General features: G+C 40.0%; 1 protein-coding gene across 1 annotated transcript in view; it reads right to left on the bottom strand.

Moving 5' to 3' along the window:
• trsn (translin) overlaps positions 1 to 21,306 on the bottom strand; it is a 127,593-nt gene extending 106,287 nt beyond the window's left edge. Inside the window, exon 1 of the mRNA XM_067148408.2 lies at positions 21,117 to 21,306. Within this exon, the coding sequence (XP_067004509.1) occupies positions 21,117 to 21,188 (72 nt within the window). The 5' untranslated portion in view covers positions 21,189 to 21,306. The remainder of the gene's footprint in view (positions 1 to 21,116) is intronic.
• Between the last annotated feature and the right edge of the window lie 1,650 nt (positions 21,307 to 22,956).

Here is a 22,956-nt window from a genome sequence, read left to right as displayed (position 1 = left end):
ATACGGGTCAAGCAATAATGAAGTGTTTTAAACACGCCCTTCGAAAGGTATATGTGACATTCTTTTCCAGGTCGAGAAAGTAATTAGTGAAAAACTGAACTCAAAATCGATGTGGGGCGAAATATTTTTTGATTGTATCGATTCTATAGACAAAATTTCAGTTGATCCTTCAGGAGCTTCAACATTTTATGGATATAATCCCCAGACTTGTTTATCATTATCTGAAGTGCCGATTTTTGTTCAGAGTTAAAGAAATCCGGCGAGATTTACAATCTCCAACATCCGCCAAATCTTCACGCAAGCTTTCGAAGTCCAGTCGACAAACTGAGTTGGTAAGTAGAGTATTACCTTTAAATAGTTCATGGGTGTTTGTTTTAATATGCTGGCAGTTGTGTTATTTATGTATATGTACACTCAAGTAACTTGTGCTGTGGTGAAGGTCGTAGCTCTTATTTCCGTGTATGATATTTTCCCATTGTTCTCTGCTGTGGTATTTTCATTGTAATTTCTCATTTTAAAAAAAAGACAGTGTTTACACTTATCAGTTACGGAGTGATACGTTTCCTGTGTCACCATTCCTAAGACCAGCTGATTGGTACTGTGGACCTACCACACTCTAGCGCTGCCTGGCGGGGCGAGCTTGAACTCGATGAGTCATCACACTTGGTTCTTCTATTCGTCATGTTGTGTGTTTGCAAAGGAAGTGGGGGCACCTCGTCCATCTTCGAGAGGTCCACCAGCTCAAGGTAATGGCAGATCCTGATTAAAATCTTATAGTCTTTCAAAACTAGCTTGAGGGAAAGGTTCCAAGTCTTTAGTAATTTTCTAAAAATTTAATTTCAAACCAGTCGAAAGAACTTATCCGAAATCAGGGAATAGAGAGTGAGGTACCCTCTTGTATTCCCTCTCCACTTGACTTTGAGGTGACTATGACTTTGTAACCTTTTCTATCTTGTAATTTCTGCAACCTAAATATGTTACTTCATCTAGTCACCTCAGTAGTACAGGCTTAGCCTCTGTAACTTCGGGTCATAAGCCCAAATAGGATTTTAAGCTTATCATTTCAATTTTCAAGGAGTGCAAGTGTCCGTCTCTTCACCATTTTGATTTTTTGTTTTAGGGCCAGTAACTTTAACATGTTGTTTCTCACAAAGCTCGAAACCCCTGTTAAAATCTGTTTCATTCCTTTTATGGAAAGATGTTAAGACTGTTGAGCATTTAAGACAGTGAATACTGTTGGATTTTGTAAAATGTAGGTTGTGCCTTTGATAGGCCTGTAAGATGTGAAATTTAGAAAATAGATTTCTCGTGTAAATTTGTAGAGCAGTGAGGCTCTTACTACTGGTGTAAAAGAAATTGGGAGGTTCGTCTCCTTGAAAAGGAGCAGTAATGCTTAGGTGTAAACTGTAATTGTGAGCTTCAAGCTCAGCCTGTGAATTTGTTATCTGATGATTCTTGAACTCTCTAAAAATGTCCCCCTTTGGGCTTTGTTGGCTGCCTGGCTGCGCCCTTAAGATTGATGTTTGTATTTTCCATTTATTATTATTATTTCTATCTTCGGCCTTTTATGGCTTATTTATATGGGTCTTGGCACGTATTTCTAAACATAAAATAAATACAAAATTTAATCCACTTCTCAATACTTAATAATCATGCGACATTTATAAAAACATTACAATATACTATTACAAGGTACTAGTTTCGGTCCTATTACGGCCATCATCAGCCTAGACAAGATACATATGTGTATACCATAGTCCTAAAACAGAGTTGTGCGGTGAGATGAAAGATGAAAGAATGGACTAGGGATGCAGTGGAATGATATACATAAAAAATGGTGAAATATATCACAAGATATGTCCAACAGTTTTATCAACATTTAACCTCTGTTGTGGATTTATTGGAGATCACGCAAAATAATTCCCTCTGCACCAATGTTGAACTTCATATCTTCTAGAACTCAATAGAAACATTGGACATTGTATAAAATCCGGCATAACCCAAATTTTAAAATGTGTAACCTTAGACTATTTGTCAAATAGAGCTTATTTTATTCAATTTTGAGATAATTGTTGATTAATATGTAATTTTATGAGACACATATCAAAAGATTTTGTCACTGATCAACATAACATTGCTACATATACAACAGTTCATATATTCAGCATTTTATATGTATATCATTCCACCACATCCCCAGTCCATTCTTTCATCTTTCATCTCACCGCACAACTCTGTTTTAGGACTATGGTATACACATATGTATCTTGGCTAGGCTGATGTTGGCCCTAATAAGACCAAAACTAGTACCTTGTAATAGTATATTGTAATGTTTTTATAAACATCGCATCTTTGTTAAGTATTGAGAAGGTGGATTAAATTTTGTATTTATTTTATGTGTAATCTTAATTCAATATGGAACCAACTATGAAGTTCATAACCTTGAATGTATTTCTAAAGGTTGATATTCTCCCTTAATCCTTAGACCGCGCTACTATGGCAACGTACCTTCCCCTCTTTACCAGCCAACTGGGCTGGCTTTCCTTCCCTCCCTCCTGTCTGCCGCACGCTTGCCTGTGTCGAGCTTCGGACGGAGGCCAGAGACTTGATGCACTCGTAGCCAGCGGCTGGAGATATTCTTGATGCCTTCAGTGACAGTGGCTGGTCCGCTTGGGTTTCGAACCCTGCCCTGTCCAAGGTGTGGAGGTAAGCCCTACTAACTAGATAAAATTGAAGTATTAGCGCGGGGTAGGACGAAGGGAGGATCTCACTATTGGGTGTGTAAAACGTTCAGGCATATGACACGATTGTAATCCAGTGTGTTTTAATGTAATTGTATACATGCAGGCACTTTGGAAATTAGCTGCTACCTCCATCTTCAATGGTTTAAGATGATGAATTGAAGCTAGTTTTCTCTGGTATTGTATGCACTGGGTGCTTTTATATGGAGAGCAGCTTTGGAAGGTTAAACTTGTTTTAATGTCCTGGTTGAGGTGTTATATTAAACCTTTGGGACTTAATGTCCAGTATTTATGTGCTCCTTTCACTGCCTGAGGCTGTATTGAGATTTAAATTGTATTGTTCTATATTAAGGGAAAGCCCACTGAGGGGTTTTGCGTTTGTAATAAATCTGGTTTTCTGAAAGCTATGTTATCTTGAACCAGGCCTGGGGCCGTACGCTTTTCCTTCTTTCTGTGGGAATGTTTGTAAACCTACGCAGGGTAACAGAGTGGTAGCCCGGAGCGTGCTTGAATGGGCCTGGTTTCAATTAGAGTATTATTCCGTTTATCTTTGAGTGTACTCTTGGAATTCTTTCGACCTGTGGGTCTAACAGTGTTAGACCATTATGGCGGCTCGAGACGTCCCTTATCCGGGGTCCTTGCAAAAGGAAGAGTTATTGTATGAACTGCTCATTAGGAACTTGGAGTCGAAAGGAACTGTGAAAAGCGATGAGAATTTATTAAGGTCAAACCTTGATAAACTTACTACTATGCATGTTTATACTGATAGCGAGGTCGATGGGGCGACGTCCTTGATCCGGGCAAATTTAACAGAGATCATCTCAGTCATGGATTTTTTGGAAACTGGTATTGCTTCGGTTCATCAGTTAAAGAGGGTTCAAGGTCGTCTGAACCACTATTTACATAGGATCGAAGATTTGCGCGCTTTAGAACTTAAAGATGACCTCAAGGGTCAGGTTGAGACATTGCAATTGGAAACCTGCACATTATTGGAGAAGGTTGATTCATGGTTGGTGAGGTTGTCAGCTAAACCTAAGAACACTTGCCTGTCTGTTACTCCGGCAGAAGGTGATTCGAATAAGGCAGTTGACGGAGTTGAGTTAAATGGGCAGTCGGCCCCTTTGTCTATGCCTCCATTAAGAGATCGTGAAGGCCTTTCAGGCAAGGATCAGCAGTCTACTTCGGTGCTCTATAACGCAGGGTTTTCTAGCCTTCCTCACCCCTTGAGTCTTGTGTTGAGAAAGGCTTCTTGTTATTCGGTCAGCCCGGTGAGCAAGGTTGTGTTGTTCCTTCGATTTCTGGTCGAATTCCAGGACCATGCTGTGGTCTTCATAATGTCGAATGTACAGGTCCTCCAAATTGTTTACCCCTATGCCACCGGTGTGTTAGCTGATAAAATCATTGATGCCAAAGCGGCCCAAACTTCCTTGCACGAGTTCCATGCAAACTTCTTGACCTATTTTATTCTGGCACGTGTGCTTAATTCCTTAATTCAGAAACATTATTTTAGAGTGCAACGTTTAGGTGAGAGCTTGTCTGATTTTATTTTGGATATTAAATTTTATGCTCGGGTGTTCGCACTTGGTTACTCTGAAGAGCAAATGGTGTCTACGATCGTGAAGGGCAACTCCCCTAATTATCGGTCTTATCTGTGCTTTGCTACTTGCCCTCGTACATTTATCGAACTCGAGGCTGTGGTGGTATCTGCCGAGGGAGTTCGGCCTGCCGACTCTCTCCGCGAGTCGAATGTACCTTTGTCAGACCAACGTACTCGGCCACCCTCGTCTGAGAAACCTGCCTTTGTTAGGAAGTGTTACGCCTGTGGGGCAATTTATCATTTGCGTAATCGATGTCCTTCTCGTACTTCCACCAATTCCTTGCCTAGTGCCGGTGGTAGTGAGAGGAATAACACGGGGTTATCGGGAGTCGTCTGCTTTCGATGTGGAGTAAGAGGACACATGGCAAGGTGGTGCCCTAATCATTTCACAGAGCTCTGACTAGGCCAGGAGTCGGTTTCCATTCGAGCCGACCCTTCTTCCCTTGTTATTGGACATTATAAATTTACTCATTCAGGACAAATATTTCAGATTCCCTATGGGAATCAACATCTATATCATTGTTGTTGAGAGACGTGATTCCCATCTTCCCCTTCAGTCAGGGTTTGATTGCCCACCCGAGTGCTTGAAAATATCAGGTGATGTTAAGGGTTTCGCTCCTTTTATTTCGATCGAGTTAAATTAATGAACCTGCCCAAGCACTCTTGGACTCGGGAAGTGTCCTTTCTCTCGTGAGTGAATCTTGGGTTATTTCACACAAGGCCATTTGTAAAATTGCTAATATTCAGCCTGTATCCTTTTCGTGTATTTCGGCCAACCTGTCTAAACTTGAAGTAATTGGTTTAATCAAATGTAAGATTCGCATTTCCAATTTTATGTGGAAGTATTGCTTTTATGTGGCCAAGGATTTATCGTGTCCTGTGGTTCTTGGGCCTAATTTTTTTGCTTATGCTGGACTCGTGTTAGACATGCAAAATAGCCATTGCTGGTTCAAGTTTGCTGAACGGGAAAAAAATTAGTTTGTCTTTGCGTAATTCTGCTTTAGCTTCATGTGTCGCGCACCCTCAAAATGAAATGGTCTCCGACCTTAACCATTTGCCGCAGGACAAGGCGCAGTGCATTAGGGAGATATGTAGTGCGTTTCCTGACGTTTTTACTGAAAAATTGGGATACTAACATACTTGAGTATAAGCTCGAAGTCGCTGATTCCATCCCTGTGAGGATTCCGCCTTATCGGCTTTCGCCCCCCCCCCCCCCCCCCCCCCAAATGCAGGCGTTGAAGCAAATTATTAACAAAATGCTGGATGACGGAATCATACGTCCTTCTACTTCGTCATACTCCTCTCCCATTTTTCTAGTGCCCAAACCGCAAGGTGGCTTTTGCCCTGTTCTTGACTACAGGCTGTTAAACAAGAAGATCGTATTACAATCGGTTCCTCTCCCAGATCTGCACTTGTGTTTTTCGTGGTTCAAACGGGCCAAGTATTTTACTCTCTTGGATTTGAACCAAGCTTACTATCAAATCCCCTTGGCCGAAGAATCTCGTCACTTAACTGCATTCGCGACCGATTGGAACCTGTACAAATTTTGCCGCGTGCCCTTTGGCATTTCTACGGGGGCTGCCGTGTTGACTAGGCTCCTTGATCACTTGTTTTTGGACATCAAATTCTGCTATTTGTACCATTATTTAGATGATGTGGTCGTGTACTCCAAAACCTTTGAAGATCATCTTCAGCATCTCAAGGAAGTCTTGACTCGCTTGCGCCAAGCCGGGTTGACGGTTAAGCTCTCTAAGGTCTCTTTCGCTAGGCCTCAGATGTCCTTTCTCGGTCACTTCGTTTCCCCTAGGGGGCTCTCGGTTGACCAATCTCTCACCCAGGCTATTCACCAGTTCCGCCCCCCTACAGATGTTAAAGGCGTCGCTCGGTTTGTGGGGATGATCAATTTCTTTCGCAAGTTCATCCCAAACTTTGCTAATTGTGCTGCCCCGCTCAACTCGCTTCGTCGTAAGGGAGTTAAGTTTGAATGGGGTCTTCGCAGCAGGCGGCCTTTGAGGACTTGAAAATGGCTATAGCTAACGCCCCGGTGCTGGCTATGCCAGATTTTAGCAAGCCTTTTGTAGTTCAAACAGACGCCTCCTCGTCCGCTGTCGCGGCGGTTTTGTTACAGCATTCGGAATTGGGTAGGCGTCCCATCGCGTACGCCTCTAGGACGCTGTCCCCGCTCGAGTCAAAGTATTTGGTTTATGAGCTTGAGGGTTTAGCGGTTTTATTCACCCTAGAGAAGTTTAGGATGTATTTGGAGCATGTTAAGTTCCTGCTCGAAACCGATAATCAGGCTCTTAGCTGGGTCCTTGGTAAGCCTAGAAGGACTGGTCGCTTAGCCAGATGGGCTATTCCCATTTCCGCTTTCAATTCGATGTCCACCATATCCGAGGGATGGAAAATGTCTTCACCGATTCCTTAAGTCGAATGTTCTCTGACCACGACGTTGGTCCTTCTGATTCCCCAGGTTCTGAACCCGTGCTCTCGTTACCTCTCTCCGGTGGTATCCTATCGGATACCCCTTTGTTGTTCCACCAGATCGCTAAAATTCAGGGTGAGGATCCGGTGTTGGGTCCTATTATTTAGGATCTTAAAACAGGGCAGAATATTGCCCCCTACGTCCTGAGAAACAATGTTCTGTGTTGTCCTTCCCGGTCCGATAAGAAAATTAAAGTGGTTATCCCCTCGGTCTTGGTTCCGGTGATTTTTAAATATTATCATGAAACTCCTTTAGGTGGTCATCTAGGAGTGTTCAAGACGAGGGAGAAGATTCGGGAGAATTTCATCTGGAAAGGCCTAGATGCGGAAGTTCGCGAGATGGTTAAGGCCTGTAAGGTCTGCGGCCTTAGCAAGCCTACTGTGAATTTGAGAATGGGTCTCTTGTCGTCCCACCAAGCTACTCGCCCCATGGAGCGGATGTATATCGATTACGTGGGACCCCTTCCGCAGTCGAAGGGCGATGGGAATAGGTTTATTTTGGTTTGCGTGGACGGGTTTACCCGTTTTTCTTGTTTTTTTCCCACCAGACTTGCTACCGCTGAAACTACTACTAGATGCCTTAAGTCCATCTTTTTATCTTTTGGGCCGTGTCAATTTTTGGTGTCCGGCAATGCTAGGGCATTTACCTCAAATTTGTTTAGAAGGTTTTGTTTCAATCTTTCGATTTCCCATGTCACGACTTCCCCATATTACCCTCAGCCTTCGTATGATGAAAGGGTCAATCGCAACCTTCGTTCGGCCCTCATTGCTTTCCACCATCAGGATGTGTCGAGATGGAATACCTCCCTTCCTTGGCTCGCCTTCGCCTTCAACTCTGCGGTCCATGAAGCTCACAAACTTTCTCCAGTTTCCCTTATGTTTTCTTTCGTGCCAAATTCTCCTATTTCCAACTTATGGAATATTAATGAGTTGCTTCCCAAGAAGATTGATCCTCCTAACATTAGGGAAATTTGGAAGAAAGCCAAACATAACCTTAAGGTGTCGTACGAGCAGAAGCGTGCCCGCTACAATCAAGGCTTTGCAAGTGATAAAAATCATTGTTATCCGTATTGAAGATACTGAATGTAGGATGTTAAAAGGTTTGTTTTTTTCCACCTATTCAATACATATAAATTTTATAAATTGGAATTTATTGTAGATTCCACTTGACACATGTTTCGCCCTTCATTGAGGGCATCATCAGTCAAAATATCACCTCAAGGTAAAAAATCAGGTAACTGGTTAGTAGTAGACATGTACAAATTAATACATATTATTAACAACATATAAAAATTAAGTATGTGAAAAATTTGCACAAAAGTGATGGTTGAACATGTAGGTTTAGATGAAAAGTCAGCACCAATGCCTAAAAATAACAAAGTAGAGTTCTGCAGTGGTGCTCTGGAGAAACAGTTGACGCAATCATATGAAAATAAAAAGTTTAAAAAATATTTACAATAAAACAATTAAGGGAGAAAAGGTGTAGTGTTTGGCATCAATGTTAGTAACCAAAAATTGATGTCAAAGGTTGGTAACTATACAGTATTTACATAGTTCAATTGAACAGTTGAGATAAAGTTTTTAAAAAATATTTACATTTAACATTCAGCGTAAATGTTTGTAATAAAAACTAATGTTAATGATTGGTAACTATATAGTAATTACATTATCTAATTGAAAGTTGAGAATTTACAATTATATACATATTTACACAAGAGCAGCTGGTGCGCAAGGATAAAAAATTTTAGTACCAAGTGCGTCCTTATGTTTTAGAGGTTGGAAGAAAGAATTAGCATTGACATTTCAGAAATATGTAGAGCAGATTATTTTAGTAGGGTAGGGTAGGGCTATAGGGCTATAAAAATTTCCCCTACCCCCGGTGATTTTTAACTAAAATAATCTGCTCTACATATTTCTGAAATGTCAATGCTAATTCTTTCTTCCAACCTCTAAAACATCAGGACGCACTTGGTACTAAAATTTTTTATCCTTGCGCACCAGCTGCTCTTGTGTAAATATGTATATAATTGTAAATTCTCAACTTTCAATTAGATAATGTAATTACTATATAGTTACCAATCATTAACATTAGTTTTTATTACAAACATTTACGCTGAATGTTAAATGTAAATATTTTTTAAAAACTTTATCTCAACTGTTCAATTGAACTATGTAAATACTGTATAGTTACCAACCTTTGACATCAATTTTTGGTTACTAACATTGATGCCAAACACTACACCTTTTCTCCCTTAATTGTTTTATTGTAAATATTTTTTAAACTTTTTATTTTCATATGATTGCGTCAACTGTTTCTCCAGAGCACCACTGCAGAACTCTACTTTGTTATTTTTAGGCATTGGTGCTGACTTTTCATCTAAACCTACATGTTCAACCATCACTTTTGTGCAAATTTTTTCCCATACTTAATTTTTATATGTTGTTAATAATATGTATTAATTTGTACATGTCTACTACTAACCAGTTACCTGATTTTTTACCTTGAGGTGATATTTTGACTGATGATGCCCTCAATGAAGGGCGAAACATGTCTCAAGTGGAATCTACAATAAATTCCTAATTTATAAAATTTATATGTATTGAATAGGTGGTAAAAAACAAACCTTTTAACATCCTACAATCAAGGCTGCCGACCTACCGACTTGGTTGTCGGTGACAAGGTGTTTATTAAAAACTTTGTGCCATCTGGGAAATTAGGTCCCCGTTTCAGAGGCCCCTGTACTATTCTCGATTTCCTCACCCCCGTCACCTTGCTGGTCAGTGACCCGGAGACCGAGAGTTTTTTGAGAGTGCACCTGTCCCAGGTTAAACCCGCTTGAGAGTTGGCCTACGCGCTTCTCATGTTTCTGTTTTTCATTACTTCTTGATTTTCTTCCACCTCGGTGGGGTTTCCTATTCTTAATGGGTAATTTAATTATCTTGGCAATTTTGCCTTTCTTAATTGTTGTTTTATCTGAGCATGTTTGTAAATCCTCCTGGAGTTCCTTCCCCCCCTGCCTCCTCCTTTTCCTGACCTCCACACCGTTGGTTGTGCCACCGCGGCGCTCGACTGACGTTCTGCCTCATCGCCTGCCTATCTATTTGCTTCGACGTGCTGCTGGCTTTCTGCTTGTGTTTGTAGTGTCGGGAAGATCGTCGCCTGTGCCCCGAGCTTCGAGGGAGGGCCCCCCCGCTGGAGCTGGTTCCTGGGCATCTTACTCTCCTGAGGCCGTGTGTCAGCGGCAGATTCTTGCAAACTGCAGCATGTATCGCCTTACCCTAAGTTATGGGTGTGGAACTTTTTCATCTATTACCATTGTTGGGTGATGTGCTCGGCCACCTACTCCTGGGCCTTACCATCTTGCGGACTTGTTGGCAATGCTAGCCAGTCTGGTCCAATTGTGCGTTTTGGGACTCATCTGCTCTGTCATTTGTCATCCCGGGAAGACATATCACCTCTTCATATTTCATCTCCACAAGGAAGAGCTCGTCGAAAATAAAATGATGAAAATCGTATATCAAGATGTATATTTGTGTAAAACTCTTGTATGTTTCTTCAAAAGTAAAGACAAAAAGAAAAGATAAAGATGCCCCTTCTTGTGAAGGGATTCCCAAACTACCCCTCCCCACTGGTAAGGGTCTTGGGAGGGGAGATCTGTGCCATATGTTTTATTAGGCAATTTCCCCCACCCCCTTTGGGCTTTGTTGGCTGCCTGGTTGCGCCCTTAAGATTGACGTTTGTATTTTCCATTTATTATTATTATTATTCCTATCCTTGGCCTTTTATGGCTTATTTATATGGGTCTTGGCATGTATTTCTAAAGGTTGATATTCTCCCTTCATCCTTCGACTGCGCTACTATGACAATGTACCTTCCCCTCTTTACTAGCCAACTGGGCTGGCTTTCCTTCCCTCCCTCCCTCCCGTCTGCCGCACGCTTGCCTGTGTCGAGCTTCGGATGGAGGTCAGGGACTTGACTTGATGCATTCGTAGCCAGCGGCTGGAGATATTCTCTGTGCCTTCAGTGACAGCGGCTGGTCCGCTTGGGTTTCGAACCCTGCCTTGTCCAAGGTGTGGAGGTAAGCCCTACTAACTAGACAAAATTGAAGTATTAGCGCAGGGTAGGACGAAGGGAGGATCTCACTATTGGGTGTGTAAAACGTTCAGGCATATGACAAGATTGTAATCCAGTGTCTTTTAATGTAATTGTATACGTGCAGGCACTTTGGAAATTAGCTGCTACATCCATTGTCAATGGTTTAAGATTGAAGCTAGTTTTCTCTGGTATTGTATGCACTGGGTGCTTTTATATGGAGAGCAGCTTTGGAAGGTTAAACTTGTTTTAATGTCCTGGTTGAGGTGTTATATTAAACCTTTGGGACTTAATGTCCAGTATTTATGTGCTCCTTTCACTACCTGAGGCTGTATTGAGATTTAAATTGTATTGTTCTATATTAAGGGAAAGCCCACTGAGGGGTTTTGCGTTTGATAAACGTGGGGAGTGTGTATGCGAGGATCTTCAAAAGGCAGAAGTATTCAGTCAGCAGTATGTAAAGATTGTTGGTTACAAGGATAATGTTCAGATAGGGGATGTGAGTAACACTAAAGAAGTATTAAAATTTACCTATGATAACAATGACATTTACAGTAAGATACAAAAGTTGAAAACTAGAAAAGCAGCTGAAATTGATCAGATTTCTGGGGATATACTAAAGGCAATGGGGTGGGATATAGTACCATATCTGAAATACTTATTTGATTATTGTTTGGTTGAAGGAGCTATACCAAACGAATCGAGAGTTGCTATAGTAGCCCCTGTCTATAAAGGCAAGGGTGATAGACATAAAGCTGAAATTTACAGGCCAGTCAGTTTGACATGCATTGTATGTAAGCTTTGGGAAAGCATTCTTTCTGATTATATTAGACATGTTTGGGAAATCAATAACTGGTTTGACAGACGGCAGTTTGGGTTTAGCAAAGGTTATTCGACTGAAGCTCAGCTTGTAGGATTTCAGCAAGATATAGCAGATATCCTGGATTCAGGAGGCCAAATGGACTGTACTGCGATTGACCTATCTAAGGCATTTGATAGGGTAGATCATGGAAGACTACTGGCATAAATGAGTGCAATTGGACTAGAAAAAAGAGGAACTGAATGGGTGGCTATATTTCTAGAAAAGAGAACTCAGAGAATTAGAGTAGGCGAAGCTTTATCTGACCTTGTAATAATTAAGAGGGGAATTTCTCAGGCCAGTATTATTGGACCTTTATGTTTTCTTATATATATCAATGATATGTGTAAAGAAGTGGAATCAGAGATAAGGCTGTTTGCAGATGATGTTATTTTGTACAGAGTAATAAATAAGTTACAAGATTGTGAGCGGTTGCAGGATGACCTCGATAGTGTTGTGAGATGGACGGTGGACAACGGTATGATGATAAACGGGGTTAAAAGGCAGGTTGTGAGTTTCACAAATAGGAAACGTTCTCTCAGTTTTAATTACTGCGTTGATGGGGTGAAAGTTCCTTTTGGGGATCATTGTAAGTACCTTGGTGTTAATATAAGAAAAGACCTTCATTGGGGTGATCACATAAATATGATTGTTAATAAAGGGTACAGATCTCTGCACATGGTTATGAGGGTATTTAGGGGTTGTAGTAAGGATGTAAAGGAGAGGGCATATAAGTCTCTGGTAAGACCCCAACTAGAGTATGGTTCCAGTGTATGGGACCCTCGCCAGGATTACTTGATTCAAGAACTGGAAAAAATCCAAAGAAAAGCAGCTCAATTTGTTCTGGGTGATTTCTGACAAAAGAGTAGCGTTACAAAAATGTTGCAAAATTTGGGCTGGGAAGATTTGGGAGAAAGGAGACAAGCTGCTCGATCAAATGGTATGTTCCGAACTGTCAGAGGAGAGATGGCGTGGGAGGACATAAGTAGACGAATAAGTTTGAGTGGTGTCTTTAAAAGTAGGGAAAATCACAATATGAAGATAAAGTTGCAATTCAAGAGGACAAATTGGGGCAAATATTTGTTTATAGGAAGGGGAGTTAGGGACTGGAATAACTTACCAAGGGAAATGTTCAATAATTTTCCAATTTCTTTGCGATCATTTAAGAAAAGGCTAGGAAAACAACAGATAGGGAATCTGCCACCTGGGCGACTGCCCTAAATGCAGATCAGTAGTGATTGATTGATTGATGTTATCTTGAACCAGGCCTGGGGCCGTACACTTTTCCTTCTTCTGTGGGAATGTTTGCAAACCTACGCAGGGTAACACTTACAATCTAAGGTTCTGTAACTAATTGATAATTTGATTGATGTTATCTTGAACCAGGCCTGGGGCCGTACACTTTTCCTTCTTCTGTGGGAATGTTTGCAAACCTACGCAGGGTAACACTTACAATCTAAGGTTCTGTAATTATCACAAAGTACTAAGATTTGAAAAAAAAAACCTGCCAATTTTAAAATTTTAAAATCAATCTTTCGATTTTCGCATACGGTATCCACCTATTCATGCCCGCACCTTCTTTCACCTCTGTAGACCACGGTATCCCCATAACACTTCACACCGCTTGTTCATGCAATTCGGGCATTGTAGACAATATTACGTGATGATTCTCGGGAAATAGATGTCTTTCTGTCTTTGTTCGTTTCTACACGGATTCAGGTTATTGTGGAGGTTACCAATAAATACTACACAAAGGTCTAAACAGTTTACCCAATTTCTATGAATAGTAAACTTCAGAAGTGGAGTGATATGAATGTGAATGTCATGTATGTGTTATTTTGCACTTGCAATACCCATGTCAATTTCTATGAATAGTAGATTTCAGAAGTGGAGTGATATGAATGTGAATGAAATGTATGTGTTTTTTTGTACTTGCAATACTCATGTCAAGACTGAAAAAACATTATATGTGTCAACCATGTGATATAGGGTTGTGGGTTGTATTTGCATTGAGCAACTCACATTAATGTCCATCTTTAGACTTTGAACATCACCACTGTAAATTTATCATCTTCAAATTTCAGCTAAATAACTAGTAAAGCTACCTTTTCAATAATTGCATATTCTTGGAAAATAAACCAGGACATAGGTAGTACATATACACAAAAAAACTAGCATTGAAAGGATTAATAACTTCCTTGCCTGTTGCAATAGTGGGAATTTCAAAGCTACACAACTGTTGTTGAAAAACTGGTGGTGAAACAATACCGCATAAGTACAGTGACTCATATATTTTTTGAAATTCTGCGTAACTGCATTGTCTTGTTTGGCAGATTTTGGGAATTGAATGACTTCCCTTATATTTTATGACTTCTGCGCATTCATGTGTTAGTAAATTGAAAGTAACATGATACTGTTGTTGACAACTAACTCTGTGACTGTGAACTGGTAGCGCAAGTCTACAATAAGTGCAGTTCAATGGAAGGAGAGTTTGTCTACAGTTCCCTATAGTATTTGTGTTAAAGTAATAATAATTATGGTAGTTATTATCCAGAAAATAAGAATCTAAGCCACTACTTTGCATGGTTTCAGAAGAAGGAAAAGTAGCCTAGTGTCCTGAACTGTCACTGAGACATGGTTCACTGACGCTTATTTCTTGAGAACTTTGACTACCGGTATGTTGAGAACATTCTTGGAAGATGGAATAACAGCACAGCTTGGATTATTGTTTGTAAATACTGCACTGCGGTTCCCAGAAGAAATGCAAAACCAAGTAAGTTTGTTTTCATCACGTTAATTAGTATGTAATTTAGTTTTGAAAGATATATTAACCCTGGAGTGGTCGCATGGGTTTTGTCAATATTAATGGTCACACCGGGTCTCTCAGACCCATTTTTCTCAGTGTTTTACTATTAGATTTTTATACTTTATTTCCAATTACAGTATTATAGGACATTATTTAGTTTATTTTAATGCAGTTTACATGACTACAATATTTAACTATCCTGTTTCTTAACAAAAAAGTGTATTTTTATAATTACACTGAAAAACTGATTGTTTTCTGTTAACTAGTGAAAGGTAAAACATGGTAAGAGTAAAATTTAATTTAAATATTTTTTCCTCTTTTTCCTGCATTTACGTGCACAAGGCATCACTTTCATCTATTTTCTACACAGTCTTAATAAAACATATTTTTGAGAATTTCATACTTGAACTATTGGTATAAAAATACAGGTTTTTTTAGGCATGTGTGAATTATGTCATAATTCATAAAATCAAAATCAAATTGGTTTTAGAAACACATCCAAGTACAGGGAAACATCACCTTAATCAATTTCTATGCACATTCTGCAGCCTAGTTGTACATGTTCTCTGCAAATGAAATTTTGGCACTTGGGGCAGATGAAGGATGTCTTCCTGTCTTTGTTTGTTGTGCAGAAATGACATCTCGTTCTTTTCCTGGGAACTTCTGTGGCAGGTGCTTGCACTGGGTAGTTATACCCAGAATTAGCTTCATCCATTGTTACATAGAAGAAAAAGTGTACTAAACTAACAATGCAAAGTTTGACAACAAAGACTAACATTAACAGTCACACCGGGTCTGTGAGACCCTGAACAGCCTGTACGTTCAAAGTTTCCAAGGCAACTGAGAGCGAGCTACTGTGTTCGGTTGAAGGTCGGGAGCCAAGAAGCTACCAGGGAGGTGAAAGTGTTCGGTGGATTCCAACAACAGGAACACCAATAAGTATGTGTGCCCAGGTCTCGTAGACCCATCGTGACCACTCCAGGGTTAATTTATTGGTAGGTCTGTTCATTATGTAAATTACATTAATTGCTTTATGTGATACAAGAAAGACTAAATTTCAAATCCCAGTTCCCTATAGATATTGGCATAGAGACAGGGGAAACACAATTTTCATTGGTATTACAGTCTAAGGGCGCTAGGTCGGAGTAAATTTTCAAACAAGCTCCCATAGAATTTGAACACTTCGCAATGGAGGAAGTAGGGCAACAAAACTTCAAAGTAAGGAAAGGAAAGCTCATGGACCCGATGAAATCCTTAATGAACATTTTAAAAGCTAGTTGGCCTATACTCAAAGAAGTGATAACATGCCTCCTAAAGCAATGTCTTATTCAAGGAAAACACACCAGATAGATGGAGAGAAGCCACACTCAAAGAATTGTATAAAGGAAAAGGCAATTCTAGTGACCTGAATTTGTTTTGAAGTACGGTATAGCACTGGAATGTCTGTTACTTAAAATCTCATGAAACTAGTTGTGAAGCGAATATGGCTAATTGCAGATCCAAAAAATCCAGAGAAGAAATATGGTTTTTGTACAGGTAGATGAACACTACAAGCAGTGAGATGTATTCAGGACAAGATAAGGGAAACATTGAGGCATCCACAAAGAGAACTGTTTGCTATATCTATAGTTTTCTTGAAGGCATTTGATTCCAAAATACGAATAAATTGCTGGTAAAACTATACGAAATGGGGATACCTCCCCACATCATTCAGCTACTCGGAAACATCTTATCAGAAAACTATTTATTCATAGATGATAACATCATGACCTCCAGCACTTTGCTACAAACAGTTGGCATAGGCCTATTTTAGGGGGATTCAGTGAGCTCTCTATTATTCAACATCACAACTTATGATGTGGTAACAACTACGAGAACTGAGCAAGTAAAATGTAGGCCTACATATATGCAGATTATATGACTCTGGTTTTGACAGGCCAAGAAAGACTTCAGGAATCCTTCAATAAACTTGTACAATGGGCATACAAGAATGATTTCTTGATCAAAAACAAGAAAACTGTGAACGTGATGTTCAGAAGAGAAGAAAGACCATCCAGGGAAGATGCTATGTACTTGAAGGGAAGGAACCTGGAATTAATGAACCAGTTCAAATACCTGGGCATAACATTCCAGACTCGTGGGGAATGTCTTGCAGTTCACATGCGAGAGGACCACCACAGCAGCAATTCTAGCGATAAGCGACATTTCTCGCCTGAATCTTTTATCTTTAGAGACTGCAATTAAAAGTTTCAGACTCAAGATAGTCCCAATCGTAACCTATGGACTAGAACTCATGTGGGAATATCTAACCAAGAGCGATCTGGTAAAATTGGAACAAGTTAAATCCTTTGTGTCTCACAATATTCCCATGCAAGATTGGTTTATGAGATGGCAAGGTAGCCTTTTTTCACTGAGGAATTAAGATATGAAATGACGTTGCCATATACACAGCAAAGCATTGCATTATTGCAGACACAGTATGAAATGAAGAGAAACATTCGTATAGACTTCTACGCTACAGAGGCTACGTCATCCAACGAATGGAGAGTGCAAACAATGAACTGAGACACACAATTACTTGTTTTGCGGTGCATGGATTTCACTTTAAAGTGTGTACAAATAAGATATTCCTTGACCCGACCTCCAACTGCAGGTGTGATTGGTGTGGGGGTCCATGTGACACATACCATTCTCTAGCGTGCAATAAAAGGATTATCTCAGTACAGCAACTTTGCAGTAAATAACAGTTCAGAATTTTAATATGTAACATGCACATTGTACGCTTTTCTATAAATCACATGGTCAATGCACTGGTATTTCGTATTTCACAGACTCTAAATTAAGTTTACGATTGCATGTCACAAAAATTTTTAACTCCCTTACATACTTTCATTGTTTATTTTGATAGGTATTGGTGCTAGAACCTGTGAAAATGGTGCTCAGAAATTCCAGCCAAATGAGAAACCTACACCTACATCTTCAAGAACCTTTACCAACAATGAGAGTATACACGTTGCTTTACACTAATTTTCAAAATCTGATCTTTAATTACTCCTAACTGTGAGCGAAGTGCTGTGGTAGTTATCTCTTTTGGAAGGGTTATACTATTATCGGCACACTTTATCTTGATGCATTTACACCCTAGTGCTGAATCAATCGACCTCGGCAGTCTTCGAGATTTGTATTGGCAACCTTTGAAACACAAACTATGAATCGCTTAAGCATCGTTGTGCGACATCTGGTGTACACTTTACGTACTAGTACTGTTGTTGTTTACACAGAAAAGCCAAACTATGGAATTCATGCTAGGAACAAGATTCGCTTAGAGAAATGTTATATAATGTGCATGTGACATAGTTGTTGGCTTAAGATGATAACTGTTTAGGAACTTCATATCGATCGATCATATTCTCGATTCAATTCAGATTTCATTTTCATTCAGTTGGCAGCACTATCGGAACCGCGACAGCTCCCTCCTTACTCCTCACCCCCGTACACAAATGCACCAAGATAAAGTGTGCCGATAATATGTGTTCTGGGGCACTTGTATTTGTTGATCACCAGTCACTTCCCCACACTTAATATATCTGTTTTATGTTTTTAATGGATTGTTTATAAGTTTCGGACGTGGGAAAGCACAATTGCACAGGTTGTTTTCTGAAGTTATTTAGTTTTCAGATTGATTTCAGGAGCTCGCTTTTCTTTCGGCTATATTCAATATGGCAACCTACAATTTGCAGCCTATATGTTTTATTAAATAGTTAGCCTGTATGAAAGAGTGATATGCTGCACATCTGAAGTTCACAGTGTGATTGAATGCAAGTTAAAGAACCACAGAATTGCACTTCTTAGTCAATATGCATCCGTGACGAAAGAAGCACGAGGAAAATCCCAACCATACAATGCTGTCCATCTCAATTACTAATCTTTACCAATTAACTTGTATCGTAAAAAAAAAAATCACGGTTTTAAGACTCTATTCATCCCAGGCAAAAAGCTCATGACCCAATTGTAACGGATAAATTAAATATGATCTGACTGGACTTATTTTCTACAAATTGGATTTTGAGGATGATTTTAAGGAGATGCCCAGGAGACCTAGACTAGTAGATGAGAAAGAGCTTCCAAAACTTAAGCAAGAACACAAAATTAATTCATCTCCATCAACTCAAAGGTGATAATTCCACATTCCACATTTGTATGAAATTTTACTGTGGAATCCAACACCACATAACTCAAAGTTTTCTGAAAATTTAACTGATTCAATACCACGCCACGGATTAAAAGAAAGAAAAAAAAAAGATTCATTCAATAGTATCCAGTGAGGTACTTTTGTCACAATATGAAAATTTCAATTTTTTTATGTTACTTTGAAAATAAACTTTTTTCTCTTTCCTATAAACTTTGAATTTTGAAGGTGTGGTGGTAATTATTGTTTTAAGAGGAAGTACAACTGGATGGTATGAACTCTTATGGGATGAAATGACAATGATAAAAAACTTGCCCAGATATTTACACTCGCTCATCACTGCTACAATCATCATAAGACACCACCAGGAAAACGACAAAAAGGATTTTCAGTTTATCCCAATTACTTCTGGGATGCACTGGAGTCAACTTGGCTCAATTTAGATTGGCTGAGTTAGTAAGGCCAGATGTTCCCAATGTTGCAAGTTGGTCAAAATATTTTATACTGCCCGAAGGCTGGTTTGATCCTCTGCAGCTCTGCCAACAGCTGTCATAAATAGCCTAGGTGTCACTGAGGAGGCATACTAGGGAAATGAGGAGTGAGGTAGTTTCCCGTTGCTTTCTTCACCGAGCCAGCTGTTGTCATTACATATCAGTCTGCCAAGCCCACTGAAATGCTTGCACCAACCGACCCTATGGAGCGATATTTTCACACCATTCATCTTTTATGGAACATTAATTTTCACAAGGAATGAAACAAGGTAGGCCTACACTCTGCCTCATAAGGCTAGAAATGTTCCAGTACTCGAAACCACTGCAGAAATAATTTTTCATGGATTATTCCCCGCCCCCTACTATAGCTAGTTGCATAGTGTAGGCGTTGTATACCTGCCTCATGAATTGAGGACTCTGATTCAATTCCCAGCTAGTCCAGGGATTTTAATTCTGGACTGAGGGCTGGAATAGATCAACTGGGAAGCAACAGCTCTGTCATAAAAGCGAAGCAAAATGGATGAGGATGCTGTTACGCCAAACATGTGGGACTCCAAAATCTGCCAATCTTCTGGATGAGCAGCAGCCATCTTGGCAGGACAATGCTGTTAATGGGCTGTTGTGCCATGGGTTTTTGTTCATTACACCCTACTTCAACTTCATGATATTGCTGGTATGGTGCCTGAAGTACAGATCTAGGCCACTTCCTTCCCAATCTTAACTCAAACTACCAGCACTACCCGCTTCAGTAGAGAGAATATTTTCTACACCCACTGTGGGTGGGGGCAGTAGTATAACACCCAAAGTATCCCCTGTCTGTCGTAAAAGACGACTAAAAGGGGACCCAGGGGCCCTTAAATTGGGAGCATGGGTTGGCAACCATGGAGCCAGGTGCCCTTCCCTTTCTTTGACGGTTCCTTCATTTTTCGAGGTGCCAAACTCCTTCCATTTTTTCCCTCTGATTAGTGTTGATAGAGGATGGTTGCCCAGTTGTACTTCCACTTAAAATAATCACTACCACCCTTCCAGACCGCTTAAGTTTCTATTGTTTACTTAACAATTCCGAAAGCTAATGTAGGCCTGATTTTCATACATAATGAAATATGATTAACTGCAAACACGAAAGTTAAATAAAGGTATGAATTAAACCTCGCATTATACGTTAGGGGAAAGGTGCTTGAATAACCGAGTGATTTCGTCATAGCTTATCACAAAGATGGCGGAGATTCGAATCCCGACCAATGCATGCGGAATATTCGAAATGGAGGGTCATGTCTCCATGGTTCGAATTCCAAGCGAAACGACCCCTGGCTACGATCACGATGTCAACAGTCAAGCCGCTACTTCAAATTTATCGTATTTAAAAACTACATGAAGGCCAACAGCTATTTCCTGATACATATGCATTCTGATTTAAGGTGGGTCAATACTAAAGGGCAAAAAGCAATAACATTACAGGTCACAGAGTTGGTAATAATTCCGCCGTTATTCCCATTATAACAACGATCAACATTACCACCAATACACGTTATTCTACAATAATCGGCTTTCTCAGTAAATTTCGTATCGACATTGGCACTATAGTGGCTATATAACAGAATGCATCAAACTGGCACGGTACAATAACATTGCAGTAAAGCTTGCAATTTCTTTCCGAGAATATTTTGAACTAACAACAAACATAACCATACTTAGAGACGCATGGCAATATTACTCTACCAACACTATATCACGTAATTGCAGATAAATTCAAATATACATATTCATTGCACATGCAAACTATTATACATGAGAAGCGTGATCTTCAGAATTTCGGAAAGTAATGAGAATAACACCAATTTATTTCATAACAAACTGACTTCTCTGATGTCCTGTTCTGAATCCAGATATTCTTGAAAAGTAGAAAATATCTCAGGTATAGAGGCCGACATCGTCGAAGATGGTATATATCCCCTAATATTCCTTATAATTAACACACCGCTCAACAAATCGGCGAGTAGATGTTTTTAAAAATTTTCTTGACTTTCATACCAACTCAACAGGAAGTAAACAACGAATCGATTTGTTGTGTATTTTGTTATCATGTTAGATTGTAATCGATAGTGATATCGATATAGAGGAAGCATGCCTTCTCAAAGAGTGTATATTAATATCGTTGCCTACGTTATAATTCAAAGCCTGAGAGCCCGTAAAACGCTATCGAAGTGGTCACACTGAAGTTCAGTGCCGGGCCGCTAGGTTCGCGCCTTTAAACGTGTTTATTAACTGAGTTGGTTGTGATCTTAAGCATTCGCAGTTCCAGTCATGGTTTGTTCACGAGAAATTAAAGGTAGTGGAATTTCGTTTCACAAGTTTCCAGTGAATCATCAATGTTCGAAACATTATACGGAGGAAGTATTACGCATGAGATACGACTTCCACCTGATGAAATTTGGTTCCTAAGTTTTGATCCGAGTTACGTCATAAGAATCGGGCGATCCCAAAATTTGTCACTGGACTTCTTTGTAAACATTGCTACCGTGACCGGCGATCATTTGAGAGGCCATTTCAAACTCAGAAATTTTAAATTAGGAAACCAACCAGAAAAATAATTTGCCAAACAAATTTGGAGAAAATGAATGTAGCAAGAGCTGAAAATACCGTATTGTATTTCACCCCGGAACAATCTCTGGTTTGAAAAGTATGGAGGTGGTTTGTCCCGAGAGCATTAAATACAGTTTAAAATAAATCATTTGTTTTATGGAGCATTTTATGAAATTGTTCGATGCGCATGACGTCTGCAACACCTCACATGGGACATATTCAAGGAATGAGAACAAACGAGCATCTTTTAGCACTGAAGATGAACGCCTCAGTTGGTTAATTAATGATATCCTGTCATATATTAAGGAGCCGGCCCCGTGGTGTAGGGATAGCGTGCCTGTCTCTTACCCGGAGGACCCGGGTTCTATTCTCGGACAGGTCAGGGATTTTTACTTGGACCTGAGGGCTGGTTCGAGGTCCACGCGTCCTACGTGAAATGAATTGAGGAGCTATCTGACGGTGAGATGTCGGTCCCCGTCTAGAAAGCCCAGAATAACGGCAGAGAGGATTCGTCATGTTGACCACGCGACACCTCGTAATCTGCAGGCCTTCGGGCTGAGCAGCGGTCGCTTGGTAGGCCAAGGTCCTTCAAGGGCTGTAGTGCCATGGGGGTTTTTAGTTTGTCATTATATTAAGAAAATTCAAATGCATTCAGAGAAATTAAAAAAGATTCATGAGGGAAATGTATCAGGCATAGATCTTGACTATCCAATCCACTGTGGTCGGCGTAAAATACCTCATAAGTATACATTTGCATTATGCATTGACGAGGACTTTACAAGCGGTGACATCGAGCTCTTCTTCAGCTACCTAAGACGCCAAGCGGAATACAATGACATTATGGTTCGTGTGGCGAAAGTAAAAACAGACTGTAAAGGCTGTTTAGAACATATCTCTTCTCCAGCTATTCAAAGTCCATCATTGGGTCTTATTCGTTTTCAAGATCGAGGAGCCCTCAGATACCGAAAATCATCGTCTGTGGCACTTCTGCAATGAACGACGGAATTTGTCACCTCCGCTACACAGTACTTGCCTCGACGAGAGTTACTAAAAAGTGTAGGCTTACGGCTTTTTTCGAAAGATATTTTCAACAGTGAAATTAAGTGTAGAAAGTGT

This window comes from Anabrus simplex, chromosome 5, assembly GCF_040414725.1.
Source record: "Anabrus simplex isolate iqAnaSimp1 chromosome 5, ASM4041472v1, whole genome shotgun sequence".
In the NCBI taxonomy this organism is placed as follows: domain Eukaryota; kingdom Metazoa; phylum Arthropoda; class Insecta; order Orthoptera; family Tettigoniidae; genus Anabrus; species Anabrus simplex.
The sequence above is the reverse complement of the archived record's forward strand: the minus strand, read 5'-3'. Positions and strand labels throughout refer to the sequence as shown.